We start from the raw sequence: 22,302 nt of genomic DNA on the forward strand, positions 1-22,302 counted from the left end.
TTTATTTCTGTCCACCAGATGTTGGCTCACTCTTTACCCTTTACACTTTGTCTATAATATAAGGGACTTCAAGTGATTCCCATTACAACTTTGTATTTTACACAGGTAACTGTCAGACTGATATATTTTATACAGGTATACATTACAACTTTGTATTTTACACAGGTAACTGTCAGACTGATATATTTTATACAGGTAACTGTCGATCTGATGTATTTTACACAGGTAACTGTCAAACTGATGTATTTTACACAGGTAACTGTTGAACTGAAGTTTTTCCCAACAGGTAACTGTCAGACTGATGTATTTTACACAGGTAACTGTCAGACATGTATTTTACACAGGTAACTGTCCAACTGATGTATTTTACACAGGTAACTGTCAAACTGATGTATTTTACACAGGTAACTGTTGAACTTAAGTTTTTCCACAGGTAACTGTCGAACTGATGTATTTTACACAAGTAACTGTCGAACTGATGTATTTTACACAGGTAACTATCAAACTGATGTATTGTACACAGGTAACTATCAAACTGATGTATTTTACACAGGTAACTATCAAACTGATGTATTTTACTCAGGTAACTAATGTCGAACTGATGTATTTTACACAGGTAAACTGTCGAACTGATGTATTTTACACAGTAAACTGTCGAACTGATGTGTTTTACACAGGTAGCTGTCCAACTGATGTATCTTACACAGGTAGCTGTCCAACTGATTATTTTACACAGGTAGCTGTCGAAATTATGTATTTTACACAGGTAGCTGTCGAACTGACCTCATTTGTAACATCAGCCTATAAGAATAGGCAAACAGTCATCGACAAGCTATAGGGAATAACGCAAATGGAATATAGGTCTGAAAATACATTTGTACATGTATATGACAATTAGGTGCAGTTACAGCTTCACAATACTTCATGCCTTTGATAAACACAGATTATCACTGACAGACGCGGAATCAAGTTTGAAAGAATTCTCTTCAGTACCTAATATAAATTATAAGATGAAAGCACTTATGCTTTACTAACAAATGTTTCTTCAGTTATACTTATATATAACTTCTATACAATCTTGTATTAATTATCACTTGACACAATGCCGTGGATATTTTTTTTACAAGAAAAAAGAGCATCAGTTGAAAATATTAAAGGAAAATTTGAAAAAATACGAAAAGGTACAACTACATGTACTGTATTTTACCAGGTATACGGTAATAGGGACGTAATATGCCTAGTAAAGTAGAGATTAAGTTGACATGATAGTATAGACAGGTGGCCACTGATGGCTATAGACAGGGTGATTTTAATTTCTACCACAATACGCTGTGTTATTCCACTCTCAAGAGTTCGTCAAGAATTCGAACTTTGACCGAGCTGCAAAAAGCAGCAATTGTTATTGATGTCATCAATTATCGAATGACGTCACATCACCGGGTCCCGGCCGTCACCTGTACACATTATTTGCATACATGAAAGATTCAAGCCGATATCATTGTAGTAGAAACACTGGTCACACGACTCGTGATTTTTGGAATTTTTATGGAATTTTATTTCACACTCGCTAAGCTCGTGTCTTTTGTTATTTAAACAAAATAACGAGTGTGAAATAAATTCCACATCTAACAACCATTCGTTGTGTAATTGTTACAGGGGGCTGTGATATATTGATGAAAATTATCAAACCAATTCAATTTTGACATGACAATCAGTAATGTTGATTAAACTTATAGTATTCTATAAAGAAAGAGAATATCAGGAAATATATACTTCTTGTAAACATCAACTGGATCCTATACACTACTTACTGTAAGTAGCGTAAAACTACAACACACAAAAACTTTATGGACATTGGTTCTTGGGGAATTTTTCTCCAATTTAATGAGTTACTTGCTGTTCACAAAATCAAACTTGATTTCAAACGACCACTCTCTACCATGTATATAGGAAACATCATATATATTACTCGGAAATAAACAACTTTAAAGAGAAATTACACATCTGATTTCTATTTCTGTGATAAATTCTTTCTAATTAAGGATTATACTGTATACACAAAAATTGAGATTTCAAAGAATGTAAGCACCATCAGGATTGACAGAGGATCTATTTACAGAAAATCTTGTATGAGCACTGCAAGTTCAATAATTTGATATGTCATGAGACTTGTACGTGTGACAATATTGAATGGGATTATAACAGTCTTTATTACATCGATATCACATAACTCATATTTAAGAGAAAATAAACAAAAAATCTTTTATTTCCATGTGAGGAGACTAATTTTGACTGATGGTATGTTTCACTTTATAAAAAATCATGTGACATCATACAGATGTCAGTAATTTAAATAATATTAATGTGACATGTTTGTTGAGTTTAAAAGACATGTTGATAAGTGATACGGTATGTCCTGCAGGTACAAAAAAAATTCCTACTCTAGAATTCCTCTTTACCACATACCAAGTACCAACATATACTAACCATACAGAATTGTCAACTATTACGCTACTTTTCGTTTTACCTCAATTATAAGTAATATACACCATGAAGATACCGTAGGATGTGTAATACAGGAAATTCTGTATTTATCAAATTGGGGGGGGGGGGGGGGGGGGGGGGGGGGGGATGTCAGAAAAATGAAGATATATTGGCTGCAAAAAACATGCTAGCATGCATAGCAACAGGTGCAATAAAATGTTTTACAGAGGGTTATTGGAGGACAATTGAGGACTTTGTCAACGAGGATAAGGTATACTATATATACATTTACATGTAATGCAGAATGTCTTGACAAATCACACTGGTCCATCTTAACTTTACTTCCCTGCATGTGCAGTTACATAAGAATAGATGTAATATATACCACTTACAAATGATGACAGACAGACCTGAGGTTTATCGAACATGCTGGTTATACAATAAAAAGGTTGTTTATCATAAGATGTAGTGTGTACTATGATAATATTAAAGAAATGTCATGCAGGTACATAACATTAGCCACATACCTCTGTGGAAGGTAATGCATTCTGTCAGGTGTAATGGGATGCTGGACATTTAAGGATCGTTGTCTTACAGGTAAAAGTGAAGTGCATTACTTCTGTCTATATTTAAAACAGCCAGGTACCTATTGTTGTTTACTCACTGTTTCATAATATACCAGGTAAAATATATTGTATAGATGTGGAACTACACCTAAGTAACTATGACACAGAATGGTATCTTTTTGAGACTACATGTACCAGTAGGGTAGTAGCTATAGCCTTGTTTAAACGTGGAGGCACAATGACTATATCTTAACTATGCAATCTGTTGACATTTCCTGTATTTTGACAAATTTAAGTGATTTTACATTTTAAAAAATAGTTTGTTTTTATTCATAAATCTACTTTATTTTCAAAATATGTCAAAATGTGTATTTTGTTCATCAAATTGTCTGTTAAACTGTCTTAATATACTCTATAGGATTCTTAAGTGATTTATGAAAAACATATCATCCACTTATTGGCACATTTAAAAAATAAATAAATTTAGTACTTAGTAGTTCATGGTTTCTATTTGACAAAATAGAAATAAAATGTAGATAAAGATGAGTGCGAGTAGGACTGGCTATGCTACTCAAATGACTGAACTTGGACAGGTATTAACAATTTCACTCAACGTAATTTAATGTAAACTTTCTCAAACACAAAATGTCCCGACTAAGGTATGCATAGTGATGACATCAAATGATATTTTCAAGTGATCAGTGATCAGATTGTTGATTCAATTCTACATTAATATTATCATCTTCGAAATCGTTGTGAATTAATAATAATAGAGAGCAAAAAAATGAATAAGTAAATGAAATAAAAAATCACTTTTAGAGAGGATTACCAAAGTTAGTTTTATATTTGTTGCCATACTTCCAACACTTCTACATTATATACAATTGTTACAAAGCAAGGGGAGCAACTCTGTCGATACTATAGAATAGGAGGGACCATGTGACAGCTGGCCACCATTACATTCCAATCTCTCCATTGTAAATGTGTGGGCGGATGTATTTAAATAAACAAGAACATAATTATAAATTTCTACTCAGATCATTTAACATAGTTAAAGTATTACTGGTATACCCGGATACAATTAAAGGAAAAAACATGAAACAATGATCTATATTGTACAGATATTTTTTACAATTTGTTATCCTTGAGTAATTATAGGCACATGATATGATTAAATTCAGTGTAACTTTGAAATATGAACTATCACCATAGATATGCACATATAGACATATCTTTATCTTATTCTTAAGATGTCCGCCTAACATTGCATTTTATTTTGTGGAGTTGGAAAAATCATGTCTTTTACAAGCCGGGTCATGCTCAAATGTTAGAGGATGTATATTCTCTGTTAAAAATTTCAAGTGTTTTTTAGTTTTTAATATATACATGACGGAGGTTAGTCAGACCATGAATTCCTGCTCGAGACACCCACATAATGCTTGACACTCCTGTTAATAGTGTTATCAGACAACTTGTTCCCTGTACATATTACAAAGATTTACCTGTACATAACCCGTAAAGTCTCAGGTAAATTCTACCAGCTATACCTCTGTATAGATTACCACCAATTCACAAAATCAAGGTATTAACTGGTATGTAGATTTAAATGAACAATACAGACGAGCCATCAAAACAAGTGTAGGGCAATTTTTAACATTGACCTTGATTGTGAAGGTAGCAATACCTGATACGTTTGGCTATTGTTATGTTTATTCAGGTATATTCAATCACTTTGATCAAATGTATGGATGGTGTATTTATATTGAGAGCAGACGACAGTTTTATGCCCCCTATGTAAATGCCATGCCCCAGTGAGCACCAGATCTGGTTAAACCACTATAGCATATATACATGTGTCTATCATTCAGTGAGGCTCCCAGCCAAATCTCTGATAAGTCCAACAACCAGACGGCCTGATATTCACAACCTGTGACTTTTATAACTTGAATTTTATTATGCAGTTCATCAAATACACATGATACAAGCTGTTTTATGGTATTTTAAAAAGACTGGATTTGAATTCTGGGATGTGTGATGTCATTTCCTGCTCTCTTGATTGTAAATAGAACTACTGGCACTGCTGTCTACAGACTGCAGTATTGATCCTATCGAACACACCAATACACAGATGTAACCCTGTGGACATGCCAATGTTCCTGGATAACAGAGTCGGCTGTACATGTCCTGGAGATTTCTGCCAGTACTAGATGAAGCTGGAGGGCTACATTTTGTGATTGTTTACCATCCAAATGTTCAGTAGTGATAAGTGACTGTTTGTGTAACTGGACAATTGTAATTATTACAGAACTTGACCTTCAGAAAAGGAAAGAAACTTTAAAAACTTTACCGTTAAGACGATCAGTGGAAAACTAACATATTAAGTCATGAGTGATAGCTCGAATCCTCTCAGTCCTACAGAGGATAATTCTCACCTGTCAGAAGCAACCAGATTACGCATGGCTCGTGTGCGGGAACTCGAGCAGCAGCGACTCCAGCGAGTATTGGCCAGGAGTATTGCCACTGCTCAACAGCCTCCAGCATCACAACAGGAGACAGCAGCTGAATCTCGATCATCTCCAACCCTGAGGTCACCAAATTTAGGGTCAAGGTCACCTAACTTAAGGTCAGCTGGCCGTGCTCGTCATTCTGCTGCTGGACGTTTTTCAAGAACTATGAGTGAGGATCGCAATGATACCATCGTTCCAAGGCTACCTGTCAGAGGTGAAGATTCTAGCAATGTCAGTCAAGCTGGCGGTAAAGATACCCAGGCGAGTAATAGGAACGAGGCTTCTGCTGGAGCAACTGCTCAGACTTCTGTTTTCATGAAAAAACTTGATGAATTGGCCTCTTCTGCTGAAAATGATACTATAAAGTCAAGATATCTCAGATTAAAAGAGTTAGAAGAGATGAGACTTACGGGAAAATCTGATAAAGAGTTAGAGAATAATCCTCCGACTAGAGGCAGTACAACTCTAGGTCGTAGTGCATCAGTAAATGAACATGTGCCATCAGGACGATTATCTCGCAGAAATTCAGATCAGATACGTGGTAGACATGGCTCACCAGTTATGACAAGAAGAACGCTTCAAAGCAGCGAAGATTCTTCCGACGCACAAATGTCTCGAGCTGCATCAACAAGCAATCTATACACGCCTGACCTTTCATCACTAGACCGAATCTTTAGTGACAAACGACAGGAAAGTCTTCGTAGAATTGAAGAACTGAGCAAACTAAGGCAACAGGGAATAAGAAGCATATCCATGGATGTAGATCCTGAGGAAAGGACTGCACGAGAGAGATTCCTAGAATCTCTTAATGTACACCCGACTGTACCCACTATTGAACCATTGTCATCCACCTTGTTCGCACGTACTTATGAACCACCTATACAGTACTCTAGCATCGATGAAAGACTTGAAACTATTTCTCCAAGGTATGGAAGTGATACATCTTTGAATACTTCTTTTAATAGAGTTGGAATGGGATCATTCGATGACCTTCGACGTGTAGGTGGGGATAATTTAGGACAAACAAACCAAGTTTATCATGATTCATCGTTGCCAGGTTTGACCTATGTAGATGAGGAAGGTCATTCCCAGTGGATCACACCTTCAAGTCCTTTGTACAAACAGATGAAGGGCACCGACAAGCATTCTGAATCTGTCCACCTAAAACTTGAAGAGCGTAAAAAGCGGAGTCTTCTAGCACGGGAAGGGTTGGAGGATCACTTTCTGACTGAATGTTTTGATCCAGAGATAAGTTTTGAAGAGCGTATAGGTTTAATTCGGGAGAAATTGTACGGCTCTAAGGTTTTGATACCCTCTGATAAACGTCGTGCTATGGCAGACCGGGGATGTCCTGATGGTGCATCAAATGCTGTGAAAGACTCCAATGCTGCTGGAGGAACAGAAAATGAGGGACATCGTTGAAACAAAACTGAGAAAAAAAAAAAATTTATGTGTTCCTTTGAGATGCTGACAATGCTTTATGAAAAAACGTTATGTATGGTAATGCTAGATGTTTTTGATCGTAATATTTGCAATATTTCCAGTAATGTATTAATAATAAGTGCACACATCATGATTATTATATGAATGTAACATATAGTATCTTGTCAAGATGTTATGGTTATTCCTATCTAATATTAACTGAGCTTCTATCTTAGTTTGTGAAAAAGGGGAATGGTTTGGTTCGTTTTTGTTTAACATCCTATTAACAAGGGGAATGGACAGAGTGGTTCAATCAGATATAATACATTGTGTCAGAAAGTCAGGTTGAACACAAGATATTAATGTGAAGGGGCTTTTGTCCTAGGGGCTAATGTCCGGGGGGGGGGGGGGGGGGGGAGGGGGGGGGAGGGGGGGGCTAATATCCAGTGGGGCTTTTTATCCGTACCTCAATTACAAGGCCATATCAAATCATAATGTCAAAAGTCATATGTTTTAATGAGATCAATACATGGTTTTATTTAACTTAAATATTGGCAGGATATCATATGAAAAGCAGGTCACTTGTTATGAAAAGCAGGTCACTTGTCATGTAAATATTATACCTCTTGATTTCTCTCTTTGAGACAGGAATTAATTATCAGTCCCACAATTTACACAGCTGTTTCGTTATCATCCATGTGTGAACCTTCCATAACTTCCCCGATTGTATTGCATTTTGAAATTCAACAACTATCTTCTGGAATAGTTATCCAGAGGTCACACATGAACACAGCCAATGGAATTTTTAAGAATGCCAGACATGCCTCCCAGTATGAAGTCCTGATGCATATCAAATAATTGGCAGCCATCTTGGCTTTCATTTGAGATATACTAAATCACACTGATGTGATCCAGCAACGCCAGTTATTAAGGGTAACAGGATTAACTGGTGGCGACTGACATGGGTGTTTATATAATTAATTCCTGGGGACAGTCATGTTGTTTTCTTTAGATTTGAAGAGTACTGACACCCAAGGGGCTGTATTGTGTGTCATATTATGTCAAGCTTTACCATATAACCAGCCTGTCCATCTGTTCTTGAGCTGACCATATGTTTCTTTAATTCATTACAAACAATGGTTTTGAAAACCTTTGGCTTTTAGTATATTTGCAATAGGTTTTTACTGCCAATAGATACTTAATTAGTGACAATAGATATTGTTACTGCATATGTCACAAATATATTTAGACTCAGTACATAAATAATTTATATATACGTATATATAGTGCTAAGAACATTTTAAGCGATGATAGTTCATATGACCAGATAATTTGCTGATCATAATTATGTATCTGTAAACACATAACAATTATTGAAGTATGGGTATCAAAATTCAATTACAATGTTCAGTTTGGAGCTTTCAGTGTAACCTAAAAGTTATCAAGATATACTTATCTATTTAAATGTTTCAATCACAACTTAGGAACTTGAAGATCCTTAAGTACAATCTACTATACATGTACAATCATTAAACCTCATACTGAATGTTCCTAATAAAAATCTGCTGTAGAAAAATTATGATGCTCGTACTTACTAAATCAGTAATACATCACAGATTTATTGTACAATCATATGTATGTAAATTGTTTTATCATTATAATGCATTTAAATGTACAAAGTGTTAATTGTTTTATTGTTATATGCGACCTGGAAAATAAAACTGCTTAACTGTAAATAACATTATATCAGTACAGTTATTATTGAAAAAGATGTCAATATACCAACAATATCAATATACTCCGACTGCTAGTACATCATCATGACTTTTCAAAATAAAGAATGAAGTATATAGTGAGGAACAGAGTTATATCGTTCCTAATGGAACATAATGATAGAGTGGGAAGAATATTGGGGTAATTTTGCAGGGATTTTTTTGTTTTTGTAAAACAGTATGAAATCAATAGAAAAAGATAGGGTTTTAATATAATTTTGTCTGTACCATTAATGATTCCTAGCAGACTCAACACTTGAACAACTGACTGATATAGGTAAGAAGTAAGTCTTCAAGACTGATACAATATGACAACCTATATTTATAGTTTTACAGTCATTTACTCCAACATAAGGGATATGTTACAGTTACTTTTAACTCTAAGCTTTTCTGACAATGATGTAATGGCTGAAACTGATGGCAGACCTAGATGGTAACAATTGAAATGTCTGCAGAGTTAATTGAAGGCACATTATTTCCCTGTCGTCACCAGGAAGCGAGAGATTATCTCTGGTACCTAAGGTAAATCAATGACAGCTGATTACCGGAGATAAGGTAAAATAAATTAATGAATATATACTTTAGAAATTATAAATTACATAAATTGTTGGGACAATGTTTAAGTAAAGAATTTTAACAGAGCTTTTCCTGAGGGCTTTTTGGGGTCGTTAATGGGCCCCATCCCCAATTTTTTTTCCCATAATGAGACAAAAAGGCCCCATCCCAAACCAGTGGGAAAATGCCCAGAGAAAAATAAGTATTTGCACTAGTAAAATGTATACAAAGTTCAACTATACATTAGCAATCTTTGATGAAGATTGTATACTTCTTAAAGATTGGTCTTCAAAGTGAGTGTGTTAATTGACGCACAGGTACTTTCTGTTTACTTTTGTATTATTCACTGACAATATATAAAATATTAAAGTTGGTACGAGTGTGTCTTTAATTTAGAATATATCCCGATAAAATTAATTAAGATGTAAATATGTGATGTATCTTAACTCAATAGACACTCTTTATTATGCAATATCTGATTAAAATACTTCTTTTCAATATGCCTACGCTATGAAGCTTAGGTGTGTTGAAGAGATTTTTTTATTCGGATTACTTTATTGTGCGGGATGTTTGTAAGAAACTCACTTTTTGATGCTGTCACATGATGCATCATGGTCATTTTGGCATTAGTTAACCTTGAATTACCATTGTACAGGCTTGATGTCGGGGACAATTACTGGAACAGTTTCACATCACCAATTAATACAGGCCCATAAAAGATTCAAAGATAACAAATCAAAACTTAAAGTTAAAGAATATAGCGTTAAAGAATCTCTCATTCCTGTATTATGAAAAGAAGGTAAGAATTACAAAATTTAGCAAGAGTGAGAAAACATAAGTCTGTCAAGTTTGAAGTGTGTAGAATGCTAGTATGTTTTTAGCCCACCATCATGATATGGCACCTGGCCTGTTCAAATCAGCTTTTGTCTGGTTTATCACCTACCCTTTTAGAATTGATCAGAGAAGAAAAGTAAATGTATAATTTGTGAATACCACATGACAATGGAACAGTTAACTATACAAAGAAAAGGAGAGAAAAGTACACTGAACTCAACAAAGAAAATATCACGTATATCACATATCGCCTATTGTTCATTTGTAGCTGCTGCCATTACCAGAGTAGGCAATGCAAAGCCACTCCCCATCGACTTAGATCTATTAACAACTCTAGAGTAACCTCCCCTAAATGTCCTACAAAAATTTACAAAGGATGGTCGACACATTTGAGAGGCGCGGTAGACAGGAAGACTAATTTTACCATTAGGCCAACGTCGGCATGCGACCATCGCATTTCGCTGTTGGCCCAACAATGTAGTGCAGTGTAGAAATATTACAATATAGCGGATGACTTATTCATCTGCTACTTAATGAGAATATTAAGATATTGATATGTTATTATTAGCTCACTGGTTACGAGTAACCATGAGCTAATGCTGTACCCCTGGCGTCCGTGTCCCACCCCACTTTAAAGTTTTTGGGATCAGTTTTTGGAAAGTTTCGAAGCCCAAAAGTATACACCTCACACCCTTCTAATTTGGTTTATAAATTCATTAGAGGTCTAAGAGTAATGTTATGGCAAAATCATGCAGAAAAAAATTGTGATGTTTTGGCATTTTACCATTTTGGGGACTTAACTTTTTTAGCACCAAAAAGTTAGCACCAAAACTCACTTTAAAGTTTTGGGGGACAAGTCCAAAAGTATGTTAGCTCTCACACCCTTCTAATTTGGTTTACATTCATTAGAGGTCCAGGAATGATGTTATGGCAAAATCATGCTGAAATTGTGAAATTTTTTGGCATTTTATTATTTAGTGGACTTAATTTTTTTGGCACAAAAACCCTCTTTAAAGATTTTTGGGAAGCTTGTAAGTACACACCCTTTTTATTTGGTTTATACATATACATCCATTAGAGGTCTAGGAGCGATATCATATGTGACATACAATTTCAAAATGACATGCTTATACATACATAAAAAATGAATGCATAGTGTGATATTGCTGCCGCCGGTGAGCTAATATTTCGAATGTTAGGTAATTTTATTTGCTTAAAATTGATAGATTTTATACAGGTAGTCCCTTTACACACCACCTGACCATAATTTATATGATAATACAGTGGTCAGCTTTCTTTGCGTTTCAGTTACAAAACATACAGGTCCTTATATGACTGGCCACACTTATGACCAGTAGTTGTTTGTTTACTCCCTATCGAGGAGATTGAACCCCAGGTGATGGCCAAAGTCGTGTCCCCCCATGCTCTCTCAAATTCCTTCCTGTTAAATTCCCTCCCCCTCTTACCCAATTTATATTTGTAGTTAATTTTATGTTACTTTGTAGTTAGTCTTTTTTAAGTGAAGTTTGATGAGCAATAGTTTTAAGTTTAAACTAAAAAATATAATATGATACTGATTTATTGTCATTTTACTGTATTGTGCTAATAATTCATGGTCTGTTCATACAAACCAATTGTGTATGTTTAGTCTTTGTATATTCAGAGACATGTCTCTGGTATATTGTTTCTTTGATTGTATAAATTATTCTAGCCTATAGCAGAGACACACATATATATATATGTCTCTGCCTATAGCTATATATAGGTATAGATAATTGGTGTTTATATATTTCATCTAAATTGAGTGATTCTTACTCTTGACCTTAGCTTGTTTTGGATCGTTTCTTCTATTTTCAGCTTATATAATTCATAAACTGCTTGAAAAATTCTTTTTGGAGGTTTTACTTGATTAGAATATTGACATAGTCTACAATATATACGTGTTTTTTTTTTAGGTTTTACTAATAATGTAGTTGTTTGGAGTCTCGGTTCCAGCTAAGATTTGAAAAAGGCAGACATTTTTGGAGCATTTCGATGCACTGCTTTTTTGAGCACCGCATCTTTTATGCCATTCCAATTTAAAATTGTATCAACTGCACAAAGCCGGTTTTATTTGTTGTGTCGTATACAAAATGCAGTCTACGCTTAGCGTGCGCGAACTTGTGCAAGTCTCCTACCCGGAAACAGATTCCTTGCCAAGATAATTTAATATAATCGCGTTTCAAATATTAACACGTTTATTTTATAAAACATAATGTGTAGTTTAGTATATGTTTAAGTCGTTCAATAAAATTCTTATTTTTTTCCATAGAGATATAAAGAGTGGCATTGATGATCACGTGTCCATTTCAAACACTCATTATGTAGTGAAAATGGCGGATATACCTAGATCTACCACGCATAAATTAAATCTACGTTTTTTTTTATTTTGAAAGAAACATCTTGTCTTTTACTGGTGGAATAAATCCGTTTGATTTTGAAATGTATGCTTTTGAACGAATGAGTGCTTTGTTAGTCGAAACAAAGGAATCAAATAGGAATGAACACGTGTTTTTAAACAAAAGATTGTGGAGGAGCGTGTCGATTAGATCCGAAAGACGTTTGACGCAAATAGAGCATATCGGAAATTGTGCTATTTGTGATAAGCGTCTCGCTTACGCCGATTCAAATTTCTACTGAGTCGGTCTCTGCGCATATCCGGAAGTCATCAGCAGCGTGGGTAGACATTTTTGCCGGGGACACGAGTTTCACACACAAAGAGTAACCACTTTATTCGCTGATAAAGAACACTAAAAAAGTTGCAAAAATGTATGATATGAGCTGCCAAGAATCGGATGATAAATACAGGAAGTTGTTTATAGGTGGGTTGAGCTTTGAAACCACAGACGAATCCCTCAGAGCACATTTTGAAGAATACGGAAAAGTGAACGATTGTGTGGTCATTAAAGACCGCGAAACCAAACGACCGAAGGGATTTGGATTCATCACTTATGAAACACAAGAAGGTGCCGACAATGCACAGAGTAATCGACCTCACAAACTGGATGGCAGGCAAGTTGAAACCAAACGAGCAATGCCCAGGGAGAGTGGGGAATCGTCCTTATCGGTTATGAAAATGTTTGTTGGCGGGCTAAATGAGGACACCTCAGAAGAAGATCTCCGTTCTGAGTTTCAAGGATATGGACAAATTGTTTCTGTAGACTTGATAAAAGACAAAGCTACTGGTAAAAACAAGAAATTTTGCTTTGTTTCATTTGAAGACTATGATTGCGTTGATCAATGTGTGCTGAGAAAGAAATTTAAGGTTGCTGGTAAAGATGTCGAGGTAAAGAAGGCACTACCGAAGGACGGAGGAGAGGGTGGACGAGGAGGAGGCCGTGGAGGAATGGGAGTTCGTAGTGGAAGCAGAGGACGTGGTGGTTTCAATCAGGGTGGTGGCTACAACCAAGGTGGTGGATATGGTCAAGGAAGTAGTTATGACGGCTACAACCAGGGTGGTGGTGGTGGCGGCAGCTATGGTGGCGGTTACACCCAGCAGTACAGCAGTGGTGGTGGCTTTGACAACTACGGTGGTAGCAGTTACAACCAACAATTCGGCCAAGGATATGGAGACAACTACGGAGGAGGAGCTATGAACAGGGGCGGCGGTGGTGGTGGTGGACACCGGCAAACACCATATGGAAACACCAGTAGCTATGGTCGAGGAGGTGGTGGTGGATTCAACAGGCGATGAACAATAAAAACAACTCCATCATTAGAACTCTTTCATTAGACCATTTTGTATTGTTCGTGAAGAGAAAAGACTCTTTGTGAGTGACATGACATAGTAAATTGTGTCATGTCCATGAATTGTGTTGTTTAATTTTGTCAAACATGATACAGAACTGGAAAACCTCGAAAACCGTTTATTGCCACTGGTCACTGTACATGCTGCAGATGATGGTTTCATTCAGTTTGACATTTTGATGAAATACAAGACTGGTCATGGCGTTTGCCAGTATTTTTTAGAAAAAAATTGAGTCGCGTCAAAAAGCTCATTTCATTTCACAATTGAATCATAAATCATCTCCAATTTATCATGAATGTAACTCTAGAAATTGTTGAAATAGCCAAACATTCTGAAAATCTATTTGTGTATGCTAATCATATTTGTCTAGCAAATTAAAGATTTGTCATTTCATAATGTATGTTTTGAGAATGATGTTTTACTTTAAAGGCCTGTATAACAGAGTTTCTGTTTAGCATTGATCATGTTGTATTTATTATCCATTTACAAGTTATTTAGAAAAAGTACTTTTTATCAATCTATAAACTGAAGCTCTGGCCATACCATCTTTTGCTATTTAGTGCTAAAATATGGCTTTTTAATTTTTCAACCTATGGTATTTGTTTTTTTCAAAAATAAATAAGAATTGGACTCGTCCTTTATTCTGCAATTTGAAGGATTTTCAGAAGCCAACTACGTACCATTGTTCATTATAATCCAAAAATTGGATAATAGATTGTCTTAAGGACTATTTTATAAAAAAAAGAAAATGAATATGAAGTTAGGATTTTTGTAAGACCTACAAAAACATCAGTTGAAAATGAGGTGCTTGTTGCTGTTATATATATACAGGTCCATGTGTATAATACTGCACTTGTTTGTTTATTTAAACATTGAAAAGAGAATGAACATTCCTAATGGTTCACCTTCAAACATTGCACAAAGAAAAAAATACTTCACTTCAATCTGTTACTTTGGTAGTAAAGGGAGATAACTCTTGAATAGAAAATATCAGTTTGTGCATTGCTCAGTGAAAGATCCAGGGCACAGGATTGTTAAAATCCTCCAAAATTTACATTTTGCCCCCACTTGCAGAAAATATGTGGGGGCCAATTCACGCACAACTACTAGTGTGACCCGCATATGTATCAACATAACGTGGGTACAAGATGTGTTTAATAATATTTTTAAACATGTTTTTATCGATCAAATGAAATTATAGCAAGTACAATACCGTATTGGTGTCGTCTTTACAACGAACATGATTTAGGCGGAAGTCATAATTAGAGTTACTCCCCTTGAGTCGCAAGAACGCTTAAAAATTTGACGAAAATCCAAGCGCTTATGTGACTTTTAACAACTCAAATAAACATGGCGGAAGCCACCTCCACACAGAAAAAAAATATCACATTCTTTAGGACTCATCATCATCATCATGATGTAGAGAATAGCAGCGGACACAAGAAGAAAAGATACGAATAATGAACATTCTGCAAAAAAACGAAAACGATTTCCATGTTGATATAGATCTAGTTTGATGTTCATTATACAATTAATAACATTGATTTTTGTTTGATCATTTTCAGAATGAAAAAAATCTGTTAGCATATGATATTCAATCTTTGTTTTAAAAGTTCTGCATTTAAAGAAACTGTTATTGCCAAGTTTTATTGTACCAAATAATTTGTTTTCAGCAGCTATGAATAGCAATTATTTAATGGAAATGATGCAATAAGTCAATTCTTAAAATGTAATGGTACTTTGTGTCATTCATGTAAAGAAGTAACTTAAAAACAGATCCAATTTCAAAATTTTAACTTTTACCATAAGGTTAGTCAAGAGCCCCCATCTTTTTCAATTTGATGGGGGCATGCCCTCAGTTACACAATTTTCTGTATCCATCACTGATTGCTGTCGCATGTTGATTAAACATATAAAGTTTTTTCACTGCAGCCTCTTTTTGCTAGCACTACCTTGGTCATGAATGCTTACAAAACAACATATAATGCAGACATCGAGAACATGTTGCATATTTTAATATATGACATTTACCCGTGGAAAGCGTTAATGTTTATTTAACATGATTTATTAGACTATTGCACAATCAGCTTCACTGGTCATTTTGAAGCACTGTCCTTGTAGTAGCTGGTGGCTACATTCTGTGAAAAAAATGAGAGGCCTGTCATATCTTTGCTTAGTTTTAGAGAATAGCAGATAATCTTGGAAAGAGATAAAACTATAACCCACAGATCTTCATCAAAGGCTGTGCTGTCCAATGCTTTATTGAGCGTTTTCATAGCCCCCAGATTTGTCACAGAAAACATTGAAATTGAATTGATAAATAGCCATGCAACAGATATTCTGAATACCCGATAGTCTGAAGATAGGTAATATTGCAAGTATTTTTTTTATAGTCTTTTTATTAAGTATTCATCAATGCAAAGTATATAAAATACAAATACTCCTTTAAATGATCAATACATACACAGAACCCTATTTATATATCTCATTTGCTTTCTCCCACATACATACAGAAATATTATGAAATCCACACACATATATTACTTGCATACCACACATCCTATGATATAGATTTCTTACATTTAATTTTTTCCATAATAGCAAACATGTACACACATCATGTATGAGATATAAATATCTTGCTTGTATATGCTCACACAATCTTATATAAACATAAATCTCATTTACATACTTGCAAACATTTACACGCATCCCATGATATGAAGATACTCATCAATATGTACACATATCCTGTATGATATATATTTTTATTAGTATTCATCGAGTACAACTACGACAAGAAATTCAAATCTATGTCTTCGGATCACCAACACAGTGCATATGATACATTGTGCTAAATATTTGATATATAACATAGTAACACAACTGACGAAGGAAGACAACTTTTTGACTTGTGTCCTGACCGGGCCTCGAACTCGAGATCTACAGTACCCAATCACCTAGCCAGAAATACCTGCAGCTTATACCGCTGTGCCATATCAGCGTTCTTAAAAAAGAACAGTTCAATGTTGCAGTGGTAGTAAGCCCGATATTCTGACATGATCATTGTGGAAGTCGTCTATTAGATGATATGAATACCTGGATCGCAATGTATACATATTGCAAATATTCATAGAGTACAACTACAATAGGAAATTCAAATCTATATCTTCAGATCACCAAAACAAAGTGCATATGATACATTGTGCATCCTGTATGATATATATATATATGTGTATCTTATTTGTATACTCACAAACTGTTAACACACGTACATAAACATACTGTATTTGACCTAATAAGGGTGCGGGTAATTGACAGTGGGGGCGTTCTTTTTAAGACTAGTTATTCTGAAGTCTTATGAAACCGACTATACCTTATAGCAGAATAACCAAGGCTGTGGAAACAGTAAAATATTCAGTCATAACAATATTCCAGATGAATATTTCTATTCATTATTATCTCACCTGCCCAAAGGGCAAGTGAGCTTATGTCGTGGTGCGTCGTCCGTCCGTCTGTCCGGTGTAGACTTTTTCATTTAAATGACTTCTTCTCAATAATCAAGAGGCTCGGGGGGGGGGGGGGGGGGGGGGACTTGATATTTGGCCTGTAGCATGCTGGGGTGAAGGGCTTCCAAGTTTGTTCAAATAAATGACCTTGACCTTCATTCAAGGTCACATTGGTCAAATAGGCTATATAATCTTCAACCGACTTCTTCTCAATAACCAAGAGGCCCAGGGACTTGATATTGGGCCTATCAGTAGCATGCTGGGGTGTAGGACTACCAAGTTTGTTCAAATGAATGATATTGACCTACATTCAAGGTCACAGGGGTGAAATATTTTAAAATCTTGCGATAGCCAAGAGTCACCAAGGCCCAATATTAGGCCAATAGTATGCTGGAATGAAGGACTAGAAAATTTATTGACATGAATAAACCTAGCTTACTCTGATATTTGAATAAATTTGTTATCAGCATATTATCTGTAGAAATGACCTCAATCAACTGCAAATTTGCTGTAGAGCCAGGTGAGCGATACAGGCCCATTGGGCCTCTTGTCATATATTAAGCTTAAACATCACTTGAATATTCCTGTAAACTTGTAAACCATGCCAGTTGATCTTTAGACCAGAGAATGCGTGTTCCACCATTTGTACTGACGGTAGACCGGTGGTTTTTCTCCGGGTACTCTGGCTTTCCTCCATTTAAAACCTGGCACATCCTTAAAATGACCCTGGCTGTTAATTGGACGTTAAACAAAAACAAACCAAATCCACCATTTGTGTTCAAATGGAACTCTTTTGTGTTCTATTTATAGACACGGGTGATTTCCCAGATCATATCAGACATCATTTTCTTTGACCTAATAATTGATTTACAATGTCTTTTACTAGCTTTCTGTTCTGAACAAAAGTTCTTTATCAGCAAGAATGAAGTCTTTTACTTTATCTTCAAATAAAGATGGTAAGTTATTATTTGTATGTGTGTTTAGTTTCGGGTGCTCTTTGCACTGACATGTCATCTGTAGGAATAGACAAAATGTGGCAAAAACGTGTTCCAGTTACTTAATTTGCTGAAGAATATTGAACACCATTTTGACACTCGGTCAAAGAATTATTTCCTTGAAAGAAATGAAGGGTCGCCCGAATTAGGTCAAATACAGTATGTCGGATCTAACATTCTAAAATAGTACATAGTATACACTTCAATGCATACAGATACATAGCACACTAAGGAAATCTCTGCTAAAGGCATACTTATTTCCATGTACATACCATAAATATATACATACCACAGCATGACAAAGAGGGAGAAAACACATATATCTCGACTATCTATGGATCATAATAATTGAGAAGCGAGGAGATATCGGTAAAGAATTAAGACAAGGAAATTAATTAAGTGGCAACAAGATTTTTAGAAAATAAATGCAGATTTAAAAAACAATAAGTACATTGCATTGCATTTATAAGAGAAAGGGAATTGGAATTTATAATTGCCAAGGAAAATAACAAGAACAAGAGGAAAGAAAGAGAAATGGGAGAAAAAGAAATAGGGTAGGTTGGGGCGAGATGGAGGAACAGTACTAAATAAACACTCACACAAATAGATGTTCATGTATATTTCACATTATAGACTTAATTACATAAATAACATTTCAGCTTTTTGAAGGGCTGGGGCTGAGAAAAATACAGGTGATACTTGTGCAAGTACCAATTGATGAATAAATACATAGAAGCATAAAGAATGAAAAACTAATAAGATGAATTAAGCATTATAACTTAATTAGTTTTTCCCATTTTCTCCATTCATTTCCAAATTTAAGTTTTGTTTTTTCATCTTTGCCAGTGAAAACATATCTCATTCTATAAATATACTGTGCTTTATGATAATTATGATTTCATTATCCACTATTACTAGGAAGGAAATTCTGATGTAAAATTTAAGGCCAAATAGAAAAAATGTTTTGTTGACTGAGAATGGAATTGAAAGAGCTTCCAATAATGTGTCAAAACTTTCAAGTAATCTTTGCACTTCCTCACATTCCCATAATATATGAGTTATTGTTTCTGGCTCAGAGTTCCATAGTATCCATAAAGGGGAGTCCAATTTTAAAAAGGAATGAGTTTGTTAGGATATGGTGAATTAATCTGAATAAGGGATAAAACCATACCCCACGGATCTTCATCAAAGGCTGTGCTGGCCACTGCTTTATTGATAGTTTTCAAAGCCCCTGTATTGTTTTGTCACAGAAAACATCAAAATTGAATTGATAAATCTATGCAACAGAAGTTTATATTTTATAGTGTTATTCGATGACTGTCTTAAATTAAATAAATTAATTATGAATTTGATAGTCTGAAGATAGCTAATATTGCAAGTTTACAACATGGATAAAAGGTCATATACATGTACTTATATTAATGGCTTCCCATTGAGTACAATGTGTAGCACGTGTACGTCAGAAAAAGTATATACAGAAAAGGAAACATCTTTTTGCCAAAAAGCACAGGGATCGGTATGATATTTAATTTGACATGTCCAAAAATGTTGTACTAAATAAGATGTTGCCATTTTGAATGGACTGGTCAACACAATTTTACCATTTTGTGATAAAAAATGCCTCTAAGTTAGCATTGTATAAAAAAAAGAATATTGATATAAAACAAAACAGACACATTTTCTATCATTGCTTTCTGCACATTATTTTAAGGTCATGGTGACCTATTGTGAGACTCTTTTGTCCATCGTCAAGAATTAACTTTTCTTTGTGAACACATTATTACTCGAGTAAATATGTTAATCAACATTGATAAATGTCTTAATCAATCTCGAAGGAGCTCTAAAATTAGAATTATTTAAGAAATAATTAACGATGATTCGTGTATTGTTGCAGGATATACAACTCGGACTCGGATATTTTGCCGCAGGCCTGAGTTATTAATTAAAATTGCAAAATATCTGAGTCCGAGTTGTATATCCTGCAACAATACACGAGTCAAAGTTGATTATTTCTATTCTACCATATACTGTTTAGTTCTGAGATCGACCTCTTTCTAATCGAAAACCAGCAAAGAAACCCCGAGAAAACCTTGTAATTTATTTCTTGAGTATTGCATTATTTGTTGATGAAATATACAGGCAATACAGTACTACGATCAAAAGCATCAATTATATGACATTGATTTTGAAAATTAAAAAATAAAGGATAAAAATAAAAGAAGAAAAAAAGAAAAAAGGGGGGCCTCCGTAGGAATCGAACTCGCGTCGTGATAAAAATAAATTGAAAGACCAACCCATTAGCCCACTCGGCTACAGTAACCATTTTTAAAAGGGGTGAATATTAGATATATAAAATTGTAACAGCCGTGACTCACGACCGTGTATTATTGGCACGAGCGTGGGTTATTGGAAAATAATACATGGTTTTAAACCAATCAAATCTGGCATTGCATAGCAAACATGGTAGAATTAACTTTGAGTTATTGCCCTTTGTAATAATATTATTATTGGACCTAAATGTGAACACGATAACTTGAGTAAATATACAGCCTTATATCAATAAGATCTTAGACAAGGCTAGCATTGGGAATTATTCGACAGTAACTTACAGAGTTATTGCCCTTCATGGATATTTCATTTTTAAAGTTTTCGTAATCTAGACATTCTCGTTTTGTGTTTAGCTCAGTTTCTTAAAAAGTTTAAACCAATCAAGTCAAAGCTAAAATATTGTTGCATTGTAGTTAGGACATGCGTCAACCTTCTGTATAGATTATCAACCTTCTGTATAGATTATCAACAGTTTTATTGTTTGCTGTATTTTGAGGTTACAAACCTTATATTTTGATAAATTAATATACAGTCTTTAATGCAAATTGCAGACTTTCAGATAAATCTAGAGATGAATTCGAGAAAATTCCATGTCAGATATACAGGCCCTGGGGTACCAATTTATATCATTACCTGAATGTGTTTTTGATGAAAATGCAATCTTTTTATTACTGTCTCGTCTTAAGTTTGTCATATATGCGATATGAACACATTGGTATGTGTAAATCGTTTCAAAGTCGTATATATAAATTGCAGTTATGTGATAAAATGGCTATATGCATATTCAACAGCAAGTTTTACGAGTGTTCTGTTTATCCATCCTGTTATCAAATTTGTACAGTATTTGTTGAAATTGAGTATAAGTTGCAGCTGTAGATCTTCAATAGGCTGTATGTTGGTGTCTATTGGGTAACCAGAGTAGTATATACTAGCATGTCACTAGTGTGAGAGCATATATATCCAAAGTGGGTCGTTTTCCTGTCTTTATCCCCTTGCGACGAAAGTCGGGAGGGGATATAGCGTTCCATTGTTACGTACGTATGTATGTTCACTTTTTGTCAGCGCTGTTGCGACTTCATTTTTAAACGGATTCTGACCAAACTTCATATATGGGTCCAGCATGGGAATACCTCTAACGAGTTCGTGTTTCAGGGTGCCAAGGTTAAAGTCACCGTTACTATTTATAGAAAATCTTTGTCAGCGCTCTTGCGACTTCATTTCTGAACGGATCGTGACCAAACTTCATATATGGGTCCAGCATGGGAATACCTCGAACGAGTTTGTGTTTTAGGGCGCCAAGGTCAAGGCCAATGTCACCGTTACTATTTATAGAAAATTTTTGTCAGCACTTTTGCGACTTCATTTCTGAACGGATCCTGACCAAACTTCATATATGGGTTAATTAAACCTTCTGAACAAAGGAAAATGCTTATGTATGCATTTAGATACAAACATAATTATAATAACTATCAGGAAATGAAGTTGCTAGTGTGATGCGTAACCAGATACTGTTGAATGCATAACAATATATACCATATTTATC

General features: G+C 35.0%; 2 protein-coding genes across 5 annotated transcripts in view; both read left to right on the top strand.

Moving 5' to 3' along the window:
• The window catches only part of LOC117331917, an 89,629-nt gene that overhangs the window by 15,285 nt on the left and 52,042 nt on the right, over positions 1-22,302 (top strand). The window lies entirely within an intron of this gene.
• Positions 12,823-14,325, top strand: LOC117331918 (heterogeneous nuclear ribonucleoprotein A1, A2/B1 homolog). The gene has a single exon (XM_033890896.1). The coding sequence runs from the start codon at positions 12,947-12,949 to the stop codon at positions 13,871-13,873; it is 927 nt and encodes a 308-aa protein (XP_033746787.1). The 5' UTR covers positions 12,823-12,946; the 3' UTR covers positions 13,874-14,325.

The sequence above is a fragment of the Pecten maximus genome, chromosome 7 (assembly GCF_902652985.1).
Source record: "Pecten maximus chromosome 7, xPecMax1.1, whole genome shotgun sequence".
Classification (NCBI taxonomy): domain Eukaryota; kingdom Metazoa; phylum Mollusca; class Bivalvia; order Pectinida; family Pectinidae; genus Pecten; species Pecten maximus.